Here is a 25,351-nt window from a genome sequence, read left to right on the forward strand (position 1 = left end):
GTTGAAGGGGAAAAAAAACAAACACTGCAATCGGGTGTTGTCGGGATCTCTCGATCTGAACAGATGAATCAAAATTGTCGGAATGGAATTCATACCCCATAATAATCTTGCAAACGTATAATTTACTAACAGAAAAAAACTTCACAATTTGTAAATCCATTTCAACGGAGCTGAGTGACATAAAAAGTCGAAATTTAAAGTTAGAACTCTAAGTGCCATTTGACATGTTTCCCGGGGTCAGCGCGACACATTCTGCCTTCCAGTTGCAGGCTTTGGTTGCGCTTATTTTTGACGCAGGCCTCGAAGCCATAGCAACCCCTTCGGGAGTGAGGGCGAGAGGCGAGAGCGCAAAAGCGGAAGTTCGCGTCGTTGAGGAGCGAGGGGTGTTTATTTTCTTTATATTTTGCGGCCTGGCGGCTCCGTTTGTCGTGTGAAATATGATCCATTCCAGGATTGCTTCGGGTGTCGACTGCGGTCGGTGCGTGTGACGAGGACAGTCCGGGGTAAGGCGGCCTTTCTCTCAGTCAGTCAGAACAAGACCGAGCCTCTTAGTGTTAACATAATGGGGCAAATGACAGGCCAGAAAATAGCAGCAGACAGAGCACTAAATAGGACAGTATAAGGGCTTGACAAGGATTCTGTATTCATCAAAATAAATATTTCTAAGTGACATAATTAAACCTTTTTTTTCCCCTTAGTGGGTTGAGTAAACCAGGATTTTTTCCCTTTATTATCCTGCAGATTCTCCTCCCTTCTCAGCTGCAGGCTGGTGTATAGATCAATGGCAACTGGTTATTCTCTGACACTTTGTCCATGTGGCCTTTCTTCGTGTGTGAGCCCAAACTGTGAGTATGCACAGGCCTTATTACAGCCACCCCGCTTTGTCACTGCCCTCACCCGTTCACGCACTTTCCAGCAGGAGCTGCTGGATAGTGATCATCAGAAGCAGATTTATTCTCCATTACTAACCCAAGTAGTTCACTGGTACCGATTGTGTTGGATCTACTGCCAACCTCACCTAACTTGACACAGTCACAGAATTGTTACAGAGCAGAAGGAGGCCATTCAGCCCATTGTGTCTGGGCTCTCTGAATGACCATTTCACTTAGTGCCCTTCTCCCTGTAACCCTGCACATTCTTCCTTTTCAAATAACAGTCTAATTCCCTTTTGAATGCCTCAATTGAGCCTGCCTCCACCACACTTGCAGGAAGTGCATTCCAGACCTTAACCACTTGCTGTGTGAAAAAGCTTTTTCTCATTACTTTTGCTTCTTTTGCCAATCACTTTAAATCTGTGCCCTCTCGTTCTGAACCCTTTCACAAGTGGTAACAGTTTCTCCCTATCTACTCTGTCCTGACCCCTCATGATTTTGAATACCTCAATCAGACCTCCTGACAGCCTTCTCATTAAGGAAAACAGTCCTAAATTTTCCAACCTATCTTCATATCTGAAGTTTCTCATCCTTGGAACCGTTCTTATGAATCTTTTATGCACTCTCTCCAGTGCCTTCACATACTTCCTAAAGTGTAGCACCCAGAATTGGGAACAGTACTCCAGCTGAGGCCAAGCTAGTGTCTTATACAAGTTCAACACAACCTCCTTGCTCTACGCCCCTAATAATAAAGCCTCGGATTCTGTATACTTCATGAATTACTCTCTCATCCTGTCCTGCCACTTCAATGACTTATGCACATATGCACCCAGGTCCCTCTGCCCCTGCACCTCTTTTAGAGTTGTACCCTTTGTTTTATATTGCCTCTCCATGTTCTTTCTACCAAAATAAATCACCTCATATTTCTCTGCCACCTCTCTGCCCATTCCACCAACTTGTCCATGTCCTTTTGAAGTTCTGTACTATCCTCCTCACAGTTCACAATGTTTCCAAGCTTTGTATCATCTGCAAATTTTGAAATTGTGCCCTGTACACCAAGGTCTAGACTATTAATATGTACCAGGAAAAGCATGGGTCCCAGCACTGACCACTGGGGAACACCACTACAAACCTTTCTCCAGTCCAAAAACTTCCATTAACCACTACTCGCTGTTTCCTTTCACTCAGCCAATTTCATATCCATGTTGCTACTGACCCTTTCATTTCATGGGCCGTAATTTTACTCCTAAATCTGTGCCCCAGCAATGTATTACATGACTTTTGGAAGCCCATGTACAGTATTGCCCTCATCAGCCCTCTCTGTTACCACTTCAAAAATTCTAGCAAGTTAGTTAAACATGATTTTCCCTTTAAAAAATCCATGCTGACTTCCCAATTAATCTGCGTTGGTCCATGTGACTATTAATATTGCCTTGAATTATTGTTTCTAGAAGTTTCCGCACCACCAAAGTTAAACTGACTAACTTGTAGTTGCTGGGCTTTTCTTTACACCCTTTTTTGAACAAGGGGTAACATTTGCAATTCTCCAGTCATCTCGCACCATCTAAGGAAGACTGAAAAATTATGGCCAGTGCCTCCACAACTTCCAATCTCTCTTCCTTCCACATCCTTGGATGCATCTCATCCGGTCCCTGCGCCTTATCAACTTTAAATACAGATAGCCTACCTGATACTTCCTCAACAATTTAAATCCTTCTAGTGTCTGAATTACCTCTTCTTTCACCATGGCCTGGGTAGCATCTTCTTCCTTGGTAACAACAGATGCAAAGTATTCATTTAATACCTCAGCCGTGCCCCCTGCCTCCGTGTGTAAATCTCCTTTTTGGCCCCTAATTGGCCCCAATCCTCTTACTACCATTTTACTATTTATATGCCTATGGAAGGCTTTGGAATTCCCTTTCATGTTAGCTGACAGTCTCTTTTCATACTCCCTCTTTGCTTCTCTTATTTGCTTTTTTACCTCTCCTCTGAAACTTCTATATTCAGCCTGATTCTCAATTGTATTTTCTACCTGATATCTGCCATAAGCACAATTTTCTTCTTTATAATTTCTCTCTCTTTTGTCATCCAGGAAGCTCTGGATTTGTTTGCCCTACTCTTCCCTTTCGAGGGAATATACATTGACAGTATCCGAACGCTCTCTTCTGTGAAGGTAGCCCATTCTTCAGATATTATTTTAACCGAGTCGGGAATGAAACCTGGGATCTTCCAGCCGTGAAGCTCAGCTACTCACTGCCTTTGATGGCTGTTATATTTGAACAGATGTAATTTGACATATTTTTGATGTATTGGATTTTAGATAATATTGACACCAAGTTTGTGCCAATCAGGTATTAAACTTCCTCACTACACCCACACAACTTATTTTTCCTGTCCAGTAAGATATCCAACTTGCACTCAGTGTCTTTTGGTATCATTCAGATGAAAAACTGAGCAGATTGAATCTGTTTCCAGCTCTCCTGGTGATTCTATGTTTATGCATTGAGCCATTGTACTAAGAAGGCCTCAGGTTTGATTTGATTTGACTGATCTTAGCAAAGATTCTACAGTCAAGCTCTGTGTCCCTGGGCTGGGGATGGAAAAAGCAACTAAGGTTCCTAAATGCTGGAAAGTATCAGTATATGATTGAAAATGGGTTTGGTTACAGAAGTGGTGGTGCTGTAGCTGAGTAGCCTGCTGGCATTCAGTGGCTGACCTCATGCAGAAGTTAATTCTAGGAAACCTCCTGGTGCTTGTGAAACTAGCCAGGAGAGCTAGGGAGGACATGTCTTTACACTCTTAATCCTCTTGCCATTTAACATCAGCACACCTACATCTTGAGTGACACCGCATCACATTTTTAAAGGTGGAGAATATTTAACTTTAACAACATCTTTGCATTAAATTACAGTTGACAAGGGTGGTTATTCCTTAAAATGAGAACTGTAACTGAAAGCTGTTTGCAGTTTTCAAATGAATGGTTTGTTTTGAGCAAGTTGCTGCTGTTGCATTTTTGTTCTTTAAACCCTCTTCCCAGGTTCCTTCAACCGGAAATGGTTACCCTGAAGGTACTGTGTGCATGCTGCTGTTCATAATTTATCATCAGCTGTCACTATGATAAATGTATTTGACAGAAAGTAGGCAAATCAATTCTGTAATTCAGCATCTGAATGAAAATATTTTTTAAGGCCCCCAAGTCATTTTGAACTACTGACAGATACTTCCCTCAATATGGCTCAGCTTGGAAACTGAGGAATGATTTTTTTTTTTCATTCTTGTATTCATTTTGCTATGAATCATTGCACTAATCTGTAATATTTCAAAATGCATTTTCAGAATGGCTGGTTTACAGTTGGCTTCCTTTGGAAGGTTACTAGTGATTTTAGTCTTTCTGCTGAACATCCCTCTCCACCATGGAATAGAATTTGACCCTTACAGATCACTGGGAGTCAGCAGAACTGCAACCCAAGCAGAAATAAAGAAAGCTTACAAACAACTGGCTCGGGAGTGGTGAGTTTCTGCCTGTACTTTAGTTGTCATTGGGTTGGAGAGTAAACACAGTTTGTCTAGGGGCTGTATTTTTCCAGTGAAACATTCCTCCTCATAAATCTAGTCTGTATTTAGGCAGATCTTAAAATACACAAGACTATGATGTGGGGTCAAGGCATAAAGATATACCATATTTTGCTGGCCTTACCTATATACAAATTCCAGGAAACTCTGGTTAGAAAGGTTGACAGCAATTAAACACTCTAGTTTTTTTTTAAGATACTAGACCATTGGTGAAGTTTGAATGACAATTTGATTTCATCCAAACACCCTTGTATTCAACTCAAGGCTATTTGTTATTCTGTCTGCTAAACTAAGGTATTATTTAGTATTAAAAGATGTTGTAAATATTCCTGGTTTGAAGATTGGTGCAAATTGTGTGTCACTGGCACTCTTTAATGGCTTAGTGAATAAATGCATCACTAAATATGTAAGTAAGCCATAAGGATCGCACAAGAGCAGGTACAGAGGAGATTTATGAGGATGTTGCCAGGAATCACCAGGAATGGGGAACATGAGGAAAGACTAGATAGACTGGGTGGTTTTATTTGGAGCAGAGAAGCCTGAAGGGAGACTTAATTGAGATGTATAAAATTATGAAGGGTCTAAATAGTGAATAGGAAGGACCTATTTTCTTAGCTCAATAACCAAAGGGAATAGACTTAAAATAATTGGTAGATGGATTAGAGGGGAGTTGAGAAACATTTTCATCCATAAGATGGTAGGAGTCTGGAATTCACTGCCTGAAAGAGTGGTAGCATCAGAAACCCTCATCGCATTTTAAAAGTACTTAGGTATGCACTTGAAGTGTTGTATGTAACCTACAAGGCTACAGACCAAGAGCTAGAAAGTGGGATTAGGTTGGATGGCTCCTTTTTTTTTGGCTGGTACAGACATGATGGGCCAAATGGCTGCCTTCTCTGCCATAAATTTCTATGATACCTTGAGGCTCCCCAAGCTATTTTCTATTGGGATGGTGGGACCGACGTATGAGGAGAGATTGAGTCGGTTAGGATTATATTCGCTGGAGTTCAGAAGAATGAAGGGGGGGATCTCACAGAAACCTATAAAATTCTAACGGGACTATACAGGGTAGATGCAGGGAGGATGTTCCCGATGGTGGGGAGTCCAGAACCAGGGGTCACAGTCTGAGGATATGGGGTAGACCATTTAGGACTGAGATGAGGTGAAATTTCTTCACCCAGAGAGTGGTAAGCCTGTGGAATTCACTACCATAGGAAGTAGTTGAGGCCAAAACATTGTATGTTTTCAAGAAGGAGTTAGATATAGCTCTTGGGGCAAAAGGGATCAAAGGATATGGGGAGAAAGCGAGAGCAGACTATTGAGTTGGATGATCAGCCATGATCATGCTGAATGGCGGAGCGGGCTGAATGGCCTACTCCTGATCCTATTTTCTATGTTTAAACTAGTCTGTGCTGATTCCAATCAGGGCAGCAGAAGGGACACTGCAATTAATCTTTATGCTTCAGGGCAACAGAGGAGAAAAATCTGTAAGGGTTCCTGCTGCTGATCACAGTACTGCTGAAGAAAATGTGTATATGGTCAGAAAGGAGATCACCTGTGATGCACTCTGCAGGAAAATAGTCTGCTGACATTTAACCTAGAGTCACAAATAATGAATGGCCACTTTGAGTGGAAATCTTCAGGGAGCCAGTGGAATTGTAGCTGATAAAAGTCAGTATCTTTAGAAGAGAAGGGGAGAAAAGTAGCAAAGAAATGAAAATTATTTTTTTTTAATGTACAAGTCAGTTTTATGCAGTAGGGCTGGTTGAAAAATCTTGTGGCAGAATGAGTTGAGACTGTTTATTCTTTGTGTCTTTGTGGGGGAAATCATGTTCATGTTTGTTTTACTTTTCAGGCACCCTGACAAGAATAAGGACCCAAAGGCAGAAGATCAGTTCATTCAGATTAGCAAAGCATATGAGGTAATCAAAATCTTTGGGTAGAAATAATGTAATTATTTATTCATGGATTTCCTCTGCAAAGGGTAATGGCTGAAGTCCAAAGCTGTTAGTTTGAGTTTTGTCAGGCTTTTCTGAAGCCTGAATTTTTTTTTATTGTTGCATAGATATTTCCTTAATGAATATTTTCTTTCATGTAGGTAGAACCAAGAACATCTTCCCAAATAAAGCAGTTATTTGAGTCATTTTGTAACAAAAGATCAAGTGTCCCCATCACAAAACACTGTATGGCCAAATAAGTTATACATGATATTTTCATAACTTCTCACTCGAGCAGCCATGGAATAATGAACAGTTCATCCTATTCCTGCTGTGGATCCATTTACAATAGATACCTTTTCTTACAGTTTACAAGGCCACTAAATAGATTAGTACACATTTTACCAAGTGTTATTGACAACCTTTGAGCCTCTCTGCATTCTGTACAATTTGACATTTGTTTATGCACATGTGGAGATCAAATAAATCAGGACAATGTTTGATTACGTACTTCACGTGTGGTACTTCACATTCTATGAATGTAAAAATAAAGACTTGCATTTATAAAGCACCTTTTAGGACCTCCAGCCATCCCAAAGTATTTTGCAGCCAAGAAAATACTTTTTTGAAATGAGGTTACTGTTGTTATATCGGAAATACAGCAGGTAATTTGCACATAACACACGCCCATAAACAGCAATATGTCAATCTGTTTTTGTGATTTTGATTGAGAGATACATATTGGCCAGGACACCAGGGTTAACTTGCCTGCTCTTTGAAATAATACCATGGGATATTTTAAATCCACCTGAGAAGGTAGGCATAGCCTCAGTTTAACATCTTGGCCAAAAGATGGCACCTCTGACAATGCCATCTGTCCTCAGTCATGCACTGGATTGTAAGCCTTGATCTTTTTACTTGTGTCTCTGGCATGGGACTTATTCGCATGTGTGCTATGAACTGAGGGAAAATGTCTTCTCTGGTTGCCCCTTCATCCTTTATTTTCAGACCAACATACCAGATTCATGTGCTATCATAGGAAGGAATCATCTGTTTTTGGGGCATGAGTATGTGTCAGGACAGTTTACGGATCCTGACTCCGTTCTGATTGTCAGCTTGGGAGATCTTCCAATTAAGAGGCCACCTCTGGGTCCACCAATCAATTTAAGGATGACGGGCAGATGCCTGCGGCTGTAGTCCCAATCAGAGGACCTGAAGCCTTGAAAGGAGGATAGCCCCACTGCCGGAGGTGGGTGCTGCCACTGTTGGAATGGGAACGTGAGGGAATCTCCATCTTGATGCAACTGAAGAGGTTAAAATATGTTTTTTATATTAAATTTCTGGCCACAGCTGTGAGGCCACACCTGTGGAGGGGAAGCCCCTCCTGAGGATGGCCTGCAGTGGGGGAATGATTGTAGGAGGACTTGTGCAGCCCCCTAGACCAGCCGCCAGCAAGCTGTCTCCAAGCCCCTATTAGGCTTGGCACTCGCTGGAGAGCCTGTGGTGATTTGCACAATCAGCCCACAAGTAGGGAGTTGTACAGATTGGTATCCACCTTTGTAGGTGATGACCCTCCATCTGGGAAGATCGCCTGGAGGCAGGAACATGATGCCTGCTGACTCAACATCAACTTCTGTGAAATTGCTCCTTGTCTTGCTTTCAAGCCTGCCTGCTGCCACCCCCCCCCACCCCCCCCACCCCCCCACCCCGCCGCCGCCTCAACCCCTCAGGAAGCCAGTTACACCTGTGCTGGATTTTTTGTTTGAGCTGTCTAACTCATCCCACTTTCCTGTTTTATTTTCCCATAACCTTTCATTTTTTTCTTCCCTTCAAGTGTTTATCTAATTTCCTTTTGAAATCCACTGTTGAATCTGCTTCGAGATCACAATTCACTGCATATATATCTATTATATAAAGTTTCCCTACGTCCTTCTGGTTCTTTTGCCATTAGATCAGTGTCCTCTGATTATTGATGCTTCTAGCACTGGAAACAGTTTCACCCTGTGTACTCTTATCAAAACTGTTCATGATTTTGAACATCTCCATCAAATTTCCTGAATTCTTTTTTATTAATTTGTGAGGTGTTGACATTACTGCCAAGTCCAGCATATATTGCCCATGAGAAAGCAGTGGTGAGCTGCCTTCTTGAACCATAGTCCATGTGATGTGGGTACACCCACAGTGCTGCTGTGGAGGGTGTTCCAGGATTTAGACCTAGCAATCTTTGGGTCCTCTGTAAGACCTTGATATCCTTCATGAAGTGTGGCACCCTGCTGAGCATAACCAATATTTTATAACAGTTTAACATAACTTGCTTGCTTTTGTACTCTGCCTCTATTATCCCATATGTCCTATTAACGGCGGCTGGGGACACTGTGAAGCATCCACGAGTCTGAGAGCATCGTGGATAGCACGTTTAGAGAGGTGGTCACACTGCAGATGAAGGGACTTGAGGAAAGAAGGGAATGGGTGACCACCAGGCAGCCCAAGAGAAACAGGCAGGTAGTTCAGGAGTCCCCTGGGGTCCCGCTAGCAAATCAGTATTGCATTTTGGAGGCTCTGAGGGCGCTGGTTCCTCCAGGGAGTGCAGACAGAGCCAGGCTTCTGGCACCACAAACAGCCTGTCTGTACAGGAGGGGAGGAAGAGAGGAAGAGCAATAGTAATGGGGGATTCTATAATCAGGGGAACAGATAGGCGCTACTGTGGCCGTCAACGTGACTCCAGGATGGTGTGTTGCCTCCCTGGTGCTAGGGTCCAGGATGTCACTGAATGGCTGCAGAGCATCCTCAACGGGGAGGGTGATGAGGCAGAGATCATGGTACATGTTGGTACCAATGACATAGGTAGAAAGAGGTCTTGCATCAAGAATTCAGGGAGTTAGGCAGTAGACTAAAAAACAAGTCCTCTCGGGTTGTAATCTCTGGATTACTCCCAGTGCCACATGCTAGCGAGCTCAGAAATAGGAGAATAGCGCAAATGAATATGTGGCTTAAGAGTTGGTGCAGGAGGGAGGGTTTTAGATTCCTGGATCACTGGGACCGTTTCTGGGGAAGGTGGGACCTGTACAAGCAGGACGGTCTACATCTGAACCAGAGCGGGACTAACATCCTTGCGGGTGGGTTTGCTAGTGCTGTTGGGAGGAGCTTAAACTAATTCAGCAAGGGGAGGGGACACAGAATGTTAGCAGAATAGGGACACATCATAATACAGTAAAACAGCCAAGTCAGAGGGAGTACAGCTGCATTAAGTTTCAAGGGAGTAAGGCAAGGCTGGATGGCCTCTACTTAAATGCCAGGAGTATTACAGGTAAAACAGATGAGGTTAAGAGTGAGGATTGACACATCGAATTGTGATATAGTAGTCATCACTGAGACGTGTTTGAAGGAGGGGTAGGATTGGCAGCTCAACATTCTGGGATGTAGAATCTTCAGGCGAGACAGGGGAGGGGGTAAAAGAGGAGGAGGCATTGCATTGTTGGCTAAGGAATCAGTTACTGCAGTAAGGAGAGATGATATCTTGGAGGGGGCATCGAATGAAGCTTTGTGGGTAGAGCTTAGGAATAAATAAGGGGCAGCCACATTGTTAAATGTTTATTATAGACCCCCAGATAGTCAGAGGGAAATTGAGGAGCAAATATGTGCACAATTTGCGGAAGTGTGTAAAACAATAACAATAGGGTAATTATATTAGGTGATTTCAATTTTCCCAACATTAATTGGGGTAGACATAGTGTTAAGGGCTTGGATGGAGCAGATTTCTTGAAATGTGTACAGGAGAACTTTTTAGGTCAATATGTAGAGGGTCCAACAAGGGACAACGCAGTGCTGGACCTAATTCTGGGGAATGAAGCTGGACAGGTGGCTGAGGTGGTGATGGGGGGGCATTTTAGTGACAGCGACCACAACATGGTACAATTTAAGCTTGTCATAGACAAGTTGCAAAAAATTGTTTTGGATTGGGGGAGAACAGATTTTAGTAAAATAAGGCAGGATCTGGCCAAGGTAGAATGGGAACAGTTACTTGTGGGGAAATCTACAGAAGAGCAGTGGGGAGTGTCCAAAAAGAAAATGGGGAGGGTACAGGTTCAACATGTTCCCTCTTGGGTGATAGGAAGGAGTAACAAGCCCAGAGAACCATGGATGACCAGAGATATTCAGGATACGATGAGAAGGAAAGGAGAAGATTTTAGCAGCTACAAGGGGAGCAAATCAGCAGAGGCATTAGTGGAGTACAGAAAGTGCAGGGTGGAGCTTAAGAAAGCAATTAGGAGAGCAAAGAGGAGATATGAGAAAGCGCTGGCTGGTAAAAGTAGGGGAAATCCCAAGATATTCTATAAGTATATCAATGGGAAGAGGATAACCAGGAAAAGAGTAGGGCACATAAGGGACCAAGGGGGCAATCTATGGGTGGAGCCAGAGGACATTGGTAGAGTGTTAAACGAATACTTCACATCCGTCTTCACCCAAGAGAATGAGGATGAAGATATCAAACTCGGGGAAAGAGACTGCGAGGTTCTTGAGCAAATTGATATAGGGAGTGACAAGGTATTGCAGGTGTTGGCAGGCTTAAAAGTGGACAAATATCCAGGTTCGGATGATTTGTGTCCCAGACTGCTGAGGGGGGGGCAAGGGAGGAGATCACAGGGGCTCTGACCCAAATTTTTTTATTCCTCTCTGGCCATGGGGGAGGTGCCAGAGGACTGGAGAACAGCTAACGTGGTTCTGCTATTTAAGAAGGGTTGTAGAGATAAGCCAGGGAACTACAGGCCAGTGAGTCTCACGTCAGTGGTAGGGAAACTATTGAAGAAAATTCTGAAGGAGGGAATCTATCTCCACTTGGAGAGGCAAGGTTTGATCAGGGATAGTCCGCATGGCTTTGTCAGGGGGAGATCATGCCTAACAAATTTGATTGAAATTTTTGAGGAGGTGACCAGGTGTGTAGATGAGGGTAGTGCAGTTGATGTAGTTTATATAGATTTCAGCAAAGCCTTTGACAAGGTCCCACATGGGAGACTTATAAAGAAGGCAAATGCACTTGGGATACAGGGTAATTTGATGAGGTGGATTCAAAATTGGTTTAGTTGTAGGAGACAGAGTGTGCTGACATAAGGATGCTTTAGAGACTGGAAGCCAGTGTCCAGTGGCGTACCACAGGGATCTGTGCTGCGTCCCCTATTATTTGTCATTTATATAAAAGACATAGATGACTATGGGGGGGGGCGACGAGAATTAGTAAGTTTGTGGATGACACAAAGATTGGCCAGGTGGTTAACAGTGAGGTTGAGTGTCTTGGGCTACAGGAAGCTATAGACAGGATGGTCAATTGGGCAGATAAGTGGCAGATGGAATTTAACCCTGAAAAGTGTGAGGTGATACACTTTGGAAGGAGTAATTTGACAAGGAAGCATTCAATGAATGGCATGACACTAGGAAGTTCTGAGGAACAAAGGGACCTTGGCGCGTGTGTCCATAGATCTCTGAAGGAGGAGGGGCATGTTAGTGGGGTGGTGAAAAAGGCATATGGGACACTTGCCTTTATCAATAAAGGCATAGATTTCAAAAGTAGAGAGATCATGTTGGAGTTGTATAGAACCTTTGTGAGGCCACAGCTGGAGTACTGTGTGCAGTTCTGGTCGCTACATTATAGGAAGGATGTGATTGCACTGGAGGGGGTGCAGAGGAGATTCACCAGGATGTTTCCTGGGATGAAACATTTAAGTTATGAAGAGAGGTTGGAAAGACTTGGGTTGTTTTTGTTGGAGCAGAGAAGACTGAGGGGCAACCTGATTGAGGTGTACAAGATTATGAGGGGCATGGGCAGGGTGGATAGGGAGCAACTGTTCCCCTTAGTTGAAGGATCAGTCACGAGGAGACGTAAGTTCAAGGTGAGGGGCAGGAGGTTTAGGGGGGATGTGAGGAAAAACACTTTTACCTGGAGGGTGGTGATGGTCTGGAATGTGCTGCCTGGGAGTGTGGTGGGGATGGGTTGCCTCACATCCTTTAAAAAGTACCTGGATGAGCATTTGGCACGTTATAACATTCAAGGCTATGGGCCAAGTGCTGGTAAATGGGATTAGGTAGGTAGGTCAGGTGCTTCTCAAGATGCAGACTTGATGGGCCGAAGGGCCTCTTCTGCACTGTGTGATTCTGTGAACAGGCTTCTCAACTTGTCCTGCACCTTCAGGGATTTGTCTTCCTGCACCTGCTATAAGATTGTTTTGCCTTTTCTCATTCTTCCTAATAAAATGTATTCCTTCACACTTTTCTGCATTAAATTTCATTTGCCAAGTGATTGCCCATTTCAACGATCCATCTATGCCCTCCTGAAGTCTGTTGCTATCCTCTTCATCTTTCATTACATTTGAGTTTCTGGTCATTAACAAACTTTGAAATTATGTCATGTACACCTTAGCCACATCATTAATATATATCTTTTTTATTTTTGGGTTTTTTTTAACATTGCGACCTTGATGCAACTTTATACAACTTATGTATTCAGTTATACTGGGTAAAGTATTAGTCTCCTTATTTAAGGAAAGGTGTAAATGCGTTAGAAATTCAGAGAAGGTTTACTAGGCTAATACCAGGAATGGATAGGTTGTCTTATGATGAATGGTTGGACAGGTTAGGCTTGTATCCACTGGAGTTTAGAAGAGTAAGAGGTGACTTGATCAAAATCTTTAAGATCCTTATGGGTCTTGACAGGTTGGATGTGGAGAGAATGTTTCCTCTTGTGGAAGAATCCAGAGCTAGGAGTCATGGTTCAAAAATAAGGGGTTGCTTATGAGGAGATTTGTTTTCTCTGAGGGTCATAAGTCTTTGGAACTCTCTTCCTCAAAGGACAGTGGAAGCAGGGCCTTTGAATATTTTTAAAGCAGAGCTAGATAGATTCTTGATTAACAAGGAGGTGCAAGGTTATCGGAGGTTACAGTCAGATCAAGCATGATCTTATTGAATGGCAGAACAGGTTTGAAGGGCCAAGTGGCCTATCCTGCTCCTAGTTCAATGCTTGTATGTATGTTTGCATAGTTTTTTGAGGGTCACAGTGGGAAGATGCTGGGCACAAATAGTCCCCAGTCTGTATTTTGGGTGTCATTATTACACCACTGCATCACATGAAGTTACAGAGAAAGCCCTGCTCAATGCACTAACTGATCACTCTTTTCCTGCTTTAGATCCTTTCAAATGAGGAGAGGAGGTCGAATTTTGATAAGTATGGAAATGCTGATGGACAGCCAGGGAATCTCCAACATCCACAGCACCACTTCCGGAGTTTCCATAAATATGACAGCTTCTTCTTCGATGACTCCTTTTTTCAATTCCAGTTTAATTCTGCCCGTGACTCATTTGATGATAAGTACCTACTGCATTTCTCGCAGTACATGACTGAGGTTGTGCCAGATAGTTACAAGAAACCATATCTCATCAAAGTGACATCCGATTGGTGTTTCAGTTGTGTTCACATTGAGCCAATCTGGAAGGAGATGGTGCAGGAGTTCGAACCTCTGGGTATGTCTGTCTCTAAATAATTTATTACAATACTTATGTTTGAAGGGGAAACTCTTCAAAGTTGAACAGCACTTTGGATGGCTTAATGTGTGAATGCAATGTCCAGTGAGGTGTCCTGATGTATGAATCAGAAAGAACTTTGACACAATCTGTGGTCTCAGTTAACTGGTGTCTGTTGAATACTGCAGTTGGTTTCTGTGGCTCTGAGCTATAGAGGAGTTCAATCAGTTATGTGCAGATATTGGATGAGGCAGAACAGACTGAACTCTGATGCCTCCATGATGAATGATGCTCATTGTCCAGGATCATGTGAAGAATGGCTACTTGGATAAAGTGTGAGAGGACTGCCAGAGCCTGTGGGACTGTAGCCCAGCAATGATCAATGCTTTCTGATGGGAAAGGAGTAAATTAGAGGGATAGGAGTGATGGAATCTTGGCATTTCCTGAATGGCAGGAAATAAGTGATCTGTTGTTTGATTTTCTTTCAGGCCTTGGAATTGGAGTCATAGATTCAGGGTATGAGCGTCGCCTGTTAACTCATCTCGGGGTGTATCAGCATCCGGCAATAGTTGGAGTCATCAATGGAAGAGTAACATTCTTTAAAACCACTGTGGTTCGAGAAAACTTGAGACAATTTGTGGAAAATCTTCTGCCAAGCAACCTTTTGCAGCAGGTGTGTAGTTAAATAATCCTCAGCCTGGACAAGGCAAGGGCTCACTCATTTTCTTAAGCGCATTAATGTAAAATTTTATTGAAATGTTCAAAATTGTCAGGGCAGTAATCCTTTTGATACATGTGTGACATGTTTGCCTTGACTTGAATTAACGTCTGGTGTAGTCTTTTATGCTTTCGCCAAGTGTGCGCAATATTTTGTCTATGGGATCCCTTAAGGAGTGGGTCATAAGAAGACAAAATTCTCTAGTCTACTCATCCCATAGTTACTCCTCATCCCATAGTTAGTACATTTTTAGGCTGCATCTATTTATTAATAAAAAGGATACATAGTAATGAGAAAAGATGTTGTGGCAAAATGACCAAAAGGAAGCATTAAGAATGAAGGGATGATCTGGGGGGGAGGGGGAAATTACCCAAATAAATTAAAATATTGTCTAGCTGCTAACATATTACAAAATGTACTGAAATAATCAGGGAATTCTGACAAACTGTTGCAATTGTTAAAAGGTCATTCGAACTATGCGACCTATATGTGACCTATAATCATACATTCTCCAAAGATACATAAATCTTTTACGAAAAAGGTATGGTCTGATGTGAAGCCAATTGAAAGTACACTGGGGATTTGTTCAATTGATGTGGATGCCAAGGTTATTCAAGTTAGCTTTGTGCAATGTTTGAAAAAAAGGTGAAAGGCTGAATTGTACTTATAACACCTTTCATAACCTCGGTTTCACAAAGCACATTGCAAACAACGTATTATAGTCTTTGTTGTAGGAAACATGGCACAGCAAGGTCCCATTAAAAAGGAATGAATTAATGACAGGGTAATCTGTTTTGGCTGTACTGATTGAGTAATGAATATCAACTAGGATACCAGGATAACTCCCCTGCTTTAATTCAAATAGAAGCTCCCATGGTGCTATGTCCAGTTGAGAGAGAGGCTTTGGTTTAACATCTCATCTGTAAGAAGGCAACTCCAATAGTGCTGTGCAGAAGTGCAGCCTGTGTTGTGTGCTCAGGTCTCTAGAGTGGGTAATAGAGAAATGGGCTACAGTCTCCTGGGATTTAAAAGTGTAACTAGATAATTGTATTTCATTTTTAGGTAACCAACAAGAATTATGTACATTTCTTGTCTGCGTGGGAGCAAGACAACAAGCCACGTGCATTAATATTTCACCAGAAGTCTGCAGTGCCACTGTTGTATAAGGTAATGCATCTTAAACCGGCTGTTGTGAATTGCAGCATATAATGGTGCAACTGTGCAGTTATATATTGCTTTCATTTGTGCCAAGAGTTCACCAGAATCTGTCAATTTTTTTAATGGTTTTCCTGTTATCTTCCTTGTAATAAGAAATCAAAATATAGAGTCATTATGGCACAGAAGGAGACCATTTGGCCCATTGAGTTCATGCTGGCTCTCTGTGTAGCAATCCAGTCAGTCCTATTCTCTTGCTCTATCTCTGTAGCCCTTCAAGTTCTTTTTTCCCTCAAGTGCCTTTCAATCCCGTTTTTAAAATCATTGTTTCTGCTTCCATCACCCTCATAGGCAGCAAGTTCAGATCATTACCAATTGCCATGTAAATAAGTTCTTCCTCGTATTCCCCCTGCATCTCTCATCCAAATCTTAAATCTATGTCTCCTAGTCCTTTTACCAATGTCTCCTAGTCCTTTTACCATCAGCCATTGGAAACAGCTTTCCTTTGTCTCAATTTTTATTTTAAGCACAAAACATCTCCACTCTGAATTGTTCTTCCACTTTTGATGGAGATGATGGTATTATTGAGAGCAGCTGATATTAAAGAAACTTGTTGCAGCAATATTATCAGAGCTACTGTAGTAAACATAACTGAAAAAAATCACAAGTATTTAAATGATGACCATTATCATGAACTATATAAAACTTTAACAAATGATCTCCAGGCACTGGAAATCTTTTCTTCCCTAAAGCACATATTTTTTAAAAAATGAACATATGCCATGTTTTAGTTTTAAAACATGTTTCTTTTCTCTAAATAAATTGAGGTGTTTCTTTGGAAAATGGTTATGTAATAGAATTTTCCATATTTAAATACAAATTATTGTGATTACAGCTGCTGGATCTTTAGTCACTCACATTTCATATTTCTATCCTACAGCGTGGGACATTTGGTGTACCCTGCAAATTCTTGACCTCCAGTGCCTAAGATGAAGAAATATAGTATGAATGTCTGCAAGCTGTTACCACAATGTTTTTTTTAAGTGCAATTAACTGATTGGGTTAATCAGACAAAGATTGTGGGAAATGATTAAGTTGCTATTCTGATATACACTTTGTTTTTCAAAGCTGATTGCATTCCAGTTCAAAGATTATGTTAAGTTTGGCTCTGTGAAGACTGGGACAGAGATGACTGAGGAAATCCTGGATCATTACAGTACAAGTGGTTACACCCCTACCATAATGATTTTTAAGGAGAATGTAGACAATGCAGCTGATATAATTCAGGTATGTATTGTATCTATTTATTTTTGTTTGAGTATTTTTATTCAAGGTGGGGAATGATATTGATGGAGAATGATGCAGCTTTCTCTGGGATTGTATAGCAAGGGCTAAGAGTAGTCCCAGACTTTGTCTCAACAATAGTCTAAAAAGAATTTTTGCTTCCACAGCTACATCCAATGACTATGCTGTCACCAAAAACGAAAGTTCCTAATTTATTTTCACCATTTTTTCTTTCCTCTCCTGAAATGCTGACATTCACTGGAATGTAACCCCATTGGTCTCGACTTCCTCTGGTATCTCACGCATGTGGCCGGTCGTTATGTATGAGCCATCCCTGCCCCCTTTTCTATGCTTGAGTGACCTGTTCACTATCCCTGCCTAAGCTTACAGAAGGAAAATGGCTAGGTAGCACAAAGTGACTGTGAACGGCAATCCAGCAAGAATCAGCACCTTCAGCAGGGACCGGGATGAAAGGGTAGTGAGGATGAATTGTTTTTTTAAAAAAAAACACCCAGCTGTGTTCTTGGTGCTAGGAAAGTACTTGATGGTTTTGAATGATCTCTTACAGGCCAAAGGATTGAAGAAACAAATAATAGATGAATTTATTTCTGGTCACAAATTCCTACTGGCTCCTCGTCTTACAAACCAGAAACTTTTCCAGCAGTTGTGCCCTCCGAAACAATACCGTCGTCAGAAAAGGTAACTGACTGACCTTGCAGCAATTTATAGGTTTCTTTTGATATTGGCCACTAAGTAGGTTGCATAAATTTGCCTAATGCTAGTTTGGATCCTACAGTTAAAAGGGAAAGATTTGTATTTATGTAGCAACTTTCACAACTTCAGGATGTGCTGAATTGCTTTACAGCCAAATAAGTACTTTATTTGAAATGTCGTCACTGAGGTCATGTAGAAAATGTAGGGACATGTTTTGCAGGCAATAAAAGCTGCCAAGCAACAATGTGATAATGACCAGATAATCTGTCTTTGTGATGTTAATTGAGGGATAAATATTGGCCAGGATATCAGGGAGAACGTCCCTGCTCTCCTTTTGAAATAGTACCATGAGATTACACCTGAGAAGGCAGATGTGGCCTTGTTTAACATTTCATCTGAAAGATGGCACCTCTGACAGCGCAGGACTCCCTCACTAATGAACTAAGGTGTCAGCCTAGAAATTGTGTTCAAGTCACTGGAGTGGGACTTGAACCCACAACCTTCTGACTCTGAGGTGAGAGTGCTACCCACTGAACCACAACTGACACTTGAGGCTTGATTTTTCACCCTCCACCGAGAACGGATCGGCAGTGTGCGAAGAATTGCAATGCCGATCTGTGTGCTGGTTCCCTGGCTCCATCTCGCCTCCAAGCCATTTTTCCATAGGCAGGATGAGGAGCAGGTTTAGTTAGCCTAACCAGTTAAGGGCCTATTATTGCCTGTTATTGGAGGATGACTCGGATTTTCCAGTCAACCTCCTGGTTTCTGGAAGGGCAGGGGCCAGTTTAGTAGCCTGAAAGTGGCCTCCCAGACTGGGGGGATCAGCATTCTATGCTGGCCCTGCCTGCCTGAGTGCAGCAGCAGCCACAGACTACCTTACAAAAGGGTAAGGTACTACCTTACAAAAGGGGGCCCTACCCCCCACAGTGATGGCCTGGTTGTAAAGGCCAATTTTTATTTTAAATCAAAAAAAGCTGGAGAGAGGGTGCTGCCATTTTGATGTGCCCTCTCCTTCACTTATGTGCCTCAGCATCCTGCTTCTGCTTTCGAGCTGGAGGGCCAATTGGCCCTCCAGCTTCAAGAACATGCCTGCCGTTCTTAATTGGGTGTTTACTAAACAGTGAGGACTTCTGACCCACATTTGAGCTGGACTGCGGAGCTCAGAAACCCGGAGGGAAAACCTTACCCTTGATTTTGCAGGAAAAGTAACTAATCTTGTGCGTTTCTTAATTGTGCTAGAGGGGATGAGCAAGATTGAAGTGCAGCTATTACCAAGCTACAATTCAGACCTCAAAGACTTCTGAAAATATTTATGGTGAATGGAGGTAGTTAACTTTATCCCCAAGGTGTCATTGATGAAATACAACAAATTTGCCAGGTCATCTGTGCAACAAAGAGTATTCTGTTTTTGTAATGAGCAACCATCCTCTTAGATAAAAACAAAAAACGGCGGGGATGCTGGAAATCCAAAACAAAAACAGAATTACCTGGAAAAACTCAGCAGGTCCAGCAGCATCGGCGGAAAAGAAAAGAGTTGACGTTTCGAGTCCTCATGACCCTTCGACAGAACTAGGTGAATCCAAGAAAGGGGTGAAATATAAGCTGGTTTAAGGTTTGTGTGGGAGAAGTACAGGGGGGTGGTGTGGTTGTAGGGACAAGCAAGCAGTGATAGAAGCAGATCATCAAAAGATGTCACAGACAACAGAACAAAAGAACACAGGTGTTGAAGTTGGTGATATTATCTAAACGAATGTGCTAATTAAGAATGGATGGTAGGGCACTCAAGGTATAGCTCTAGTGGGGGTGGGGGGAGCGTAAAAGATTTAAAAATATTTAAAAATGATGGAAATAGGTGGGAAAAGAAAAATCTATATAATTTATTGGAAAAAACAAAAGGAAGGGGGAAGTAATAGAAAGGGGGTGGGGATGGAGGAGGGAGTTCAAGACCTAAAGTTGTTGAATTCAATATTCAACAGTCCGGAAGGCTGTAGAGTACCTAGTCGGAAGATGAAGTGTTGTTCCTCCAGTTTGCTTCACTGACAGACTGTCTGTCCTTGGCTTGCTGCATTGTTCCAGTGAAGCCCAGCGCAAACTGGAGGAACAACACCTCATCTTCTGACTAGGCACTTTACAGCCTTCCGGACTGTTGAATATTGAATTCAACAACTTTAGGTCTTGAACTCCATCCCCACCCCCTTTCTGTTTCTTCCCCCTTCCTTTTGTTTATTTCAATAAATTATATAGATTTTTCTATTCCCACCTATTTCCATTATTTTAAAATATTTTATGCTCCCCCCACCCCCGCTAGAGCTATACCTTGGGTGCCCTACCATCCATTCTTAATTAGCACATTTGTTTAGATAATATCACCAACGTCAACACCTCTGTGTTCTTTTGTCTGTGACATCTTTTGATGACTGCTTCTATCACTGCTTGCTTGTCCCTACACCCCCCCCCCCCCCCCTCACCATCCGGCAACACACACCTTAAACCAGCTTATATTTCACCCCTTCCTTGGATTCACCTAGTTCTGCTGAAGGGTCATGAGGACTCGAAACGTCAACTCTTTTCTTCTCCGCCGATGCTGCCAGACCTGCTGAGTTTTTCCAGGTAATTCTGTTTTTGTTTTTAACCATCCTCTTAGATTCTGGTATTGAAAGCTCCCCAGTTTCCTTGGTGGTGGTGGTAGACTTTCTGTGCCAATGCAGACCAGGTATTTGTGGTTTGATACAGAAAGTAATAGATTCATCCTCCTCACTTTAGTGGAAAATTGCAGTCCAACATGGCATTGGTGTATGCTGATTCGAAGGGCATCTGGCATCAAGTATCATCCAGTCTTTGGGACACCTACTCTGCTTATTTGATCTCACTGCTTCTATCTTGAGAACCTTCCCCTTAACGAGCATTGCTGATGAATGCCTAGATGACAAGTGAATTATGATGCAAATAACTGTTTGATTTGCCACACCTGTTAACATTTTCAAGGAATGTATTCATTTTGTGTACTTGGTTTATTTATCTTATTTCATGTCAGTTAAATTTTCATTTGGTAGTCCTGTCCAGGCTCCATAATGGTTGGTGATATATGCGTGATTTGACTTGTGTATTTCTCTAGATACTGTGTCCTGCTAATCATTCGAGAGAAAGATGGGTTGCAGGCTCCATACCACTCCTTTGTCTCCTTTGCCTCTGTGAATACTAAAGAGTATCTGAGATTTGTTTATATCTATCCAGAACGTCAACAAGCATTTGTTAATACCTTGCTCCCGCCAGCACTGAGAAACAGCCCTACACCAAATGTAAGTAGAAAGAACAACCTTTATTGTGTCCACTTTGACGCTTGAGTTACTGTTTGATACATGGGTGCATGTTTGTCATTTCCTTCTGTATGGGCCACTAGTCTTTACAGAGTACCTAACTACAAGCATAAAATTAACTGTCCATTGAAGAGTGAACTCCTCGCATTTTATATTTGATCATAAGCAAAAAATAATTAGCAGTGACGCAGCAGATGAGCACAATTTATTTGTCTGGGTTTCTTCTGTCAGCACAGAGACATGATTTGTTTAAAATAAATTGAAAACGATGAACGAAAGAATGTCACAGAAATACTTAAAACATTTTGTCCTCTAATAACAGCAATAGTACCTGTGTACGCCTATAAATCAGTAACCTTTTGTTTTTAAGTTTGTCCTGTAAATCATCCATCACAACATTATTTTGCTGGAGGACACATTGTAAAATTAGGATTCACTACAGAGAATAAAGGGTCTCTTCTATTTGAAGTAGGTTTATGAGTAGAACTGATATTTTGCTAAATTGTATTTTTCACGTTTGCCGGAGGGTAGGCTTGAACCATTTCACTGATGAAGGTGAAGCTTGTTTGTTGAATGGTACAAATTAGCTTGAAATGGTAGAAATGAATGTGCTCCAAAGAATAAATAGAGGTCATTCAACCCTCTGAGCTTATTTTAGACTGAGCCAATCTCATGAGGTTTTTTAGGCAGTGTGCGTAAACTCCAAAACTAAATCAAAAACCCGTTTTTGTCAAGGCTGAGTGAAAGAATTTGCATTTTTATAGCACTTCTCACATCCTTAGGATGTCCCAAAACACTTCACAGTCAGCAAAGTACATTTGAAATGTAGTCACTGTTGGTAATGGAATCACTCAACGGGACTGTTCAAATAACTTGAATACTGCACTTTCTTCCATCAGTTCACAATTCCTGTGTGAGAAGCTACTCAGCCACTTGTTTCTTGTGTTACATGATCCTCTGGTCCAGAATGGAAGTCCTTCCAAATTCCAAGCTTGGTTCTTCCCTTCAAAATATCGGAAAATTTAATCATGTCACCATTTTGTAATGAGGTTTCCGAACTTTCTAAGCTTCACCTCTTAACCAATACAAGTTTTGTAGAACCATGTTATTGCTCCTGTTACAAACCCTTGCCCAATATGGAGTTTTATCAGTTTATATCGTCCAAGCAGAAATCATCACAACTGAATTAAATAATAAAGGTACTACAGGAGATCTTTAGTCTCTTTGTCTTAGATCAGTATGAGAGCTACTAGCTCTGAAAATGGCATTGGTGAAGGAGTATCTCCTTTGATATCCTATGCCTGTATTTCACTGCACTCCATGTTTTTTTAAAAAAGCTCAATGTTTCTTTTTTCCAAAAAATCTGTTGAATAGATTGTCATTCTACAGCAAAGCAGCACTCCAGGGAAAGTATTCTATAAACTACTTGAAAATGGATGGAATGGGAATGAGGATGACAAAATGGAATTATTTAATGAGCTGAATTATTTAATAGGAATGGGAGACCACACATTGCTTTCGTATGATGTTCTGCTACCTGAGCTAAATGATGAATTTGCACCAGTAAGTATTTTTATTATTACTCACATGAATAGTTGAGTTAGTCTCTGATACATTATTTGTGGTTATCATAAGTTGTTGGGGCAAGAAAACGAGCAAAATGAGGAGACACTATCTTTGTATCATCAATTTTTGAGTTGGATTAGTGTGGAAGTAATGAGCCAGATTCTACTGCCAGGTAAAACTGATGATCCTTAAGATTCCCAGATGGTTGGGTAACTGAGCTGTAGCCAGGCTTGCCAGCAGTGGTTGGACCCATTCCCTGAGTTTCTGTTAGTTGACATATAGGCACCTGATCGCTGCTGTTTGCGAATGTTATTGCATCTACTTCAATGGTTTGATTACTTATCTCTTAAATTTACACTACATGTCATAGGGAGAGTGGTAGCAAGTTCTAAAGGATATGAATGAACAGGTTGCTCTTGACAAATTGGCTGCTTCCCAGGCACAATTTAATTATCATGATGTCTGTCCATTCCATCATGGCATCATCACAAAACAGGCAGCTGAATGTTTAAACGTATGTTCAGATATGGGGAAATGCATTTCAAATATAGGAGGAACATGCTGCTGCTGGTACAGTGCTTTTACTGGCCACATTTAGCCCAGTACCAGGAATGAAAATAGAGGGAAAATAGAAGTGGACAGGAAGATCCACTTTACCAAATTATGCCAGTTTTAAAGTTCATCTGACCATTGCTTGCAGGACACCATGGGGACATGAGCCAGCAGTAAGAAATTGAAAGAAGCTATAACTTTCCTTCATGAAAGACCCCATTGTCTTTAAAATTGTGAGATTTCAGATAGTAAATAATGCAACATAACAAATATGTATAGAAATGCATTAGAAGTATTGAGTTTATATTACTAGGTCCAAATGAGTTAGAGGATTTGTTTCACCTCCCTTTACAAGTGCAGTCACATGAACATTCAATAGATTTTACACATGCCCAAAGTTTGGGCTATCAAGGATGCAGTGTTGGGAACTGGAACACTTTTCTCTCAGGTCACCGGCAGCAATGTCCAGGAGACTTCCAGGCAGTCTAGGAGGGTTGGCAACCATAACTGTAGCACTGAATGTAGGAATGCTTTCCATGCGGTCCTTTGGGAAATATTCACTTCTCAGAATCCTTCAGGAAAATGTGATGATATGACTTTCATCATTTCACTAGTTAACTGATAATTTATACAAACAGATGGTGTTTGCATTTAATTCAACGGAGGATTGATAAGCAGCTGTTCTTCATTGTGCTTCTCCTCAGTCCATTGCTGTTTGTTTCCCAGTTAATTATGTTGGATTGTGAGGTTTAAAATTGTGCAACAGGAATGTTAGATGTAAATGGAAGAAACTATTGGATAATTTTGAAGTATCAGTGTTTGTTGACCTATAAATAGAAACCAGTACAAAGAGAGAGAGAGAGGGAGAGAGAGTGAGCAAGTGAAAATCCTCAAAAGTGCTCATAACAAGTACAGTGTTCTATCTAATATATTATAAATTCAATTATTGAACTACAGTAAGCGCGAGAAGTTTAGGTTTATCTTGCTGAAAACCTTTTTATTTAACTACTATCATTCCTGATGATACAAGTTTTAGGATTAGTTTATCTCCTATCAGGGAAACAAAAAAATACACTAAGCACCTAAACATGTATGAGTATATTGTTCTGTTTGAAAATCAGAATAAGGATACATTTACTTAGAAAGTTCAGTTTAAGATTTTTTAGTTTCAATTTGATTCATCAATTAATGAGATACATTTAGCACACTGACCATAACTACGCTAATTCATCAAGTTGGAATGTTCGTGTTCAAGTGTGACAAAGCTCCAAATGTAAGCTGCTATTGTAGCTTTGGGATGACCTTTGCATGCCCGTGCACCAAGAAGTTGTAGTTTTTGTTCATGCTGAATTGTCATATAAAATTTGAACCCAATGCTGTCTCTGCAGATGTTCCTCCTTCGCTGGCTGCATGCCATAACAGATTATGCATCTCAAATCTGGGAATCTGGGTTCACTCAGAACTGGTATGTACCTGGTGTCAATGCCAGTCATCACTAATGTGGCTTGTTATACCCTGACATCTAGAGACACAAGCTGTCAGAAATTGAGTAGACGACAGGGAGCTGTGAGAAAGTTAATGTAGATCTAAAATCAAACCTTCAAATTCTAGAAATCTGAAATAACAGAAAATGCTGGAAGTGCACAGCAAGTCTTTGTTAGAGCCTTTGTTACCTCTGGAATTGGCTATTCCAACACAGACCTGGCAGGTCTCCCACTTTCAACCTTCTATAAACTTGAGGTTGTCAAAAATTCTGCTTCCCATGTCATAACTTGCACCAAATCCTGTATAGCCTTCACCCCTGTGATCGCTGATCTATATTTGGCTCTCAGTCTGGTAATGCTTCAATTTTAAAATTCTCATCCTTGTTTCGCATTCCTCCAAGGCCTCTTCCCTCTGGCCCCACAACCCCCTGAGATACCTGTGTTCTTCTAATTCTGTCCTCTTGAGCATCCCTGATTTTAATTGCTCCACAGTTACTGGATGTGCCTTCAGCTGTCAAGGCTCTGGAACTTCCTCTCTAAACCCCTCTACACCTCTACCTCTCTTTCATTCTTTAAGCCTCTCCTCAAACCTACCTCTTTGAGCAAGCTTTTGGTCATCTGTCCTAATGTTTCCTTATGACCTCAGTGTCAAAGTTTGCTTTATAACACT

General features: G+C 41.5%; 1 protein-coding gene across 3 annotated transcripts in view; it reads left to right on the forward strand.

Annotated features, from left to right (window-relative positions):
• The first annotated feature begins 351 nt into the window (after positions 1–351).
• dnajc16 (DnaJ (Hsp40) homolog, subfamily C, member 16) overlaps positions 352–25,351 on the forward strand; it is a 33,277-nt gene continuing 8,277 nt past the window's right edge. Inside the window, exons 1-13 of one of the 3 annotated variants that reach the window (XM_041206386.1) lie at positions 378–503; positions 742–845; positions 2,965–3,045; positions 4,209–4,382; positions 6,301–6,367; positions 13,558–13,891; positions 14,380–14,564; positions 15,672–15,776; positions 16,893–17,051; positions 17,617–17,747; positions 20,878–21,061; positions 22,454–22,642; positions 24,586–24,662. In XM_041206386.1, coding sequence (XP_041062320.1) covers positions 4,210–4,382; positions 6,301–6,367; positions 13,558–13,891; positions 14,380–14,564; positions 15,672–15,776; positions 16,893–17,051; positions 17,617–17,747; positions 20,878–21,061; positions 22,454–22,642; positions 24,586–24,662 — 1,604 coding nt within the window. In that variant the 5' untranslated portion in view covers positions 378–503; positions 742–845; positions 2,965–3,045; position 4,209. Of the gene's footprint in view, positions 504–741; positions 846–2,964; positions 3,046–4,208; positions 4,383–6,300; positions 6,368–13,557; positions 13,892–14,379; positions 14,565–15,671; positions 15,777–16,892; positions 17,052–17,616; positions 17,748–20,877; positions 21,062–22,453; positions 22,643–24,585; positions 24,663–25,351 lie in introns of all 3 variants that reach the window. The other 2 variants (XM_041206385.1, XM_041206387.1) reach the window with 2 other exon arrangements.

Source organism: Carcharodon carcharias, chromosome 15, assembly GCF_017639515.1.
Source record: "Carcharodon carcharias isolate sCarCar2 chromosome 15, sCarCar2.pri, whole genome shotgun sequence".
Taxonomy (NCBI): domain Eukaryota; kingdom Metazoa; phylum Chordata; class Chondrichthyes; order Lamniformes; family Lamnidae; genus Carcharodon; species Carcharodon carcharias.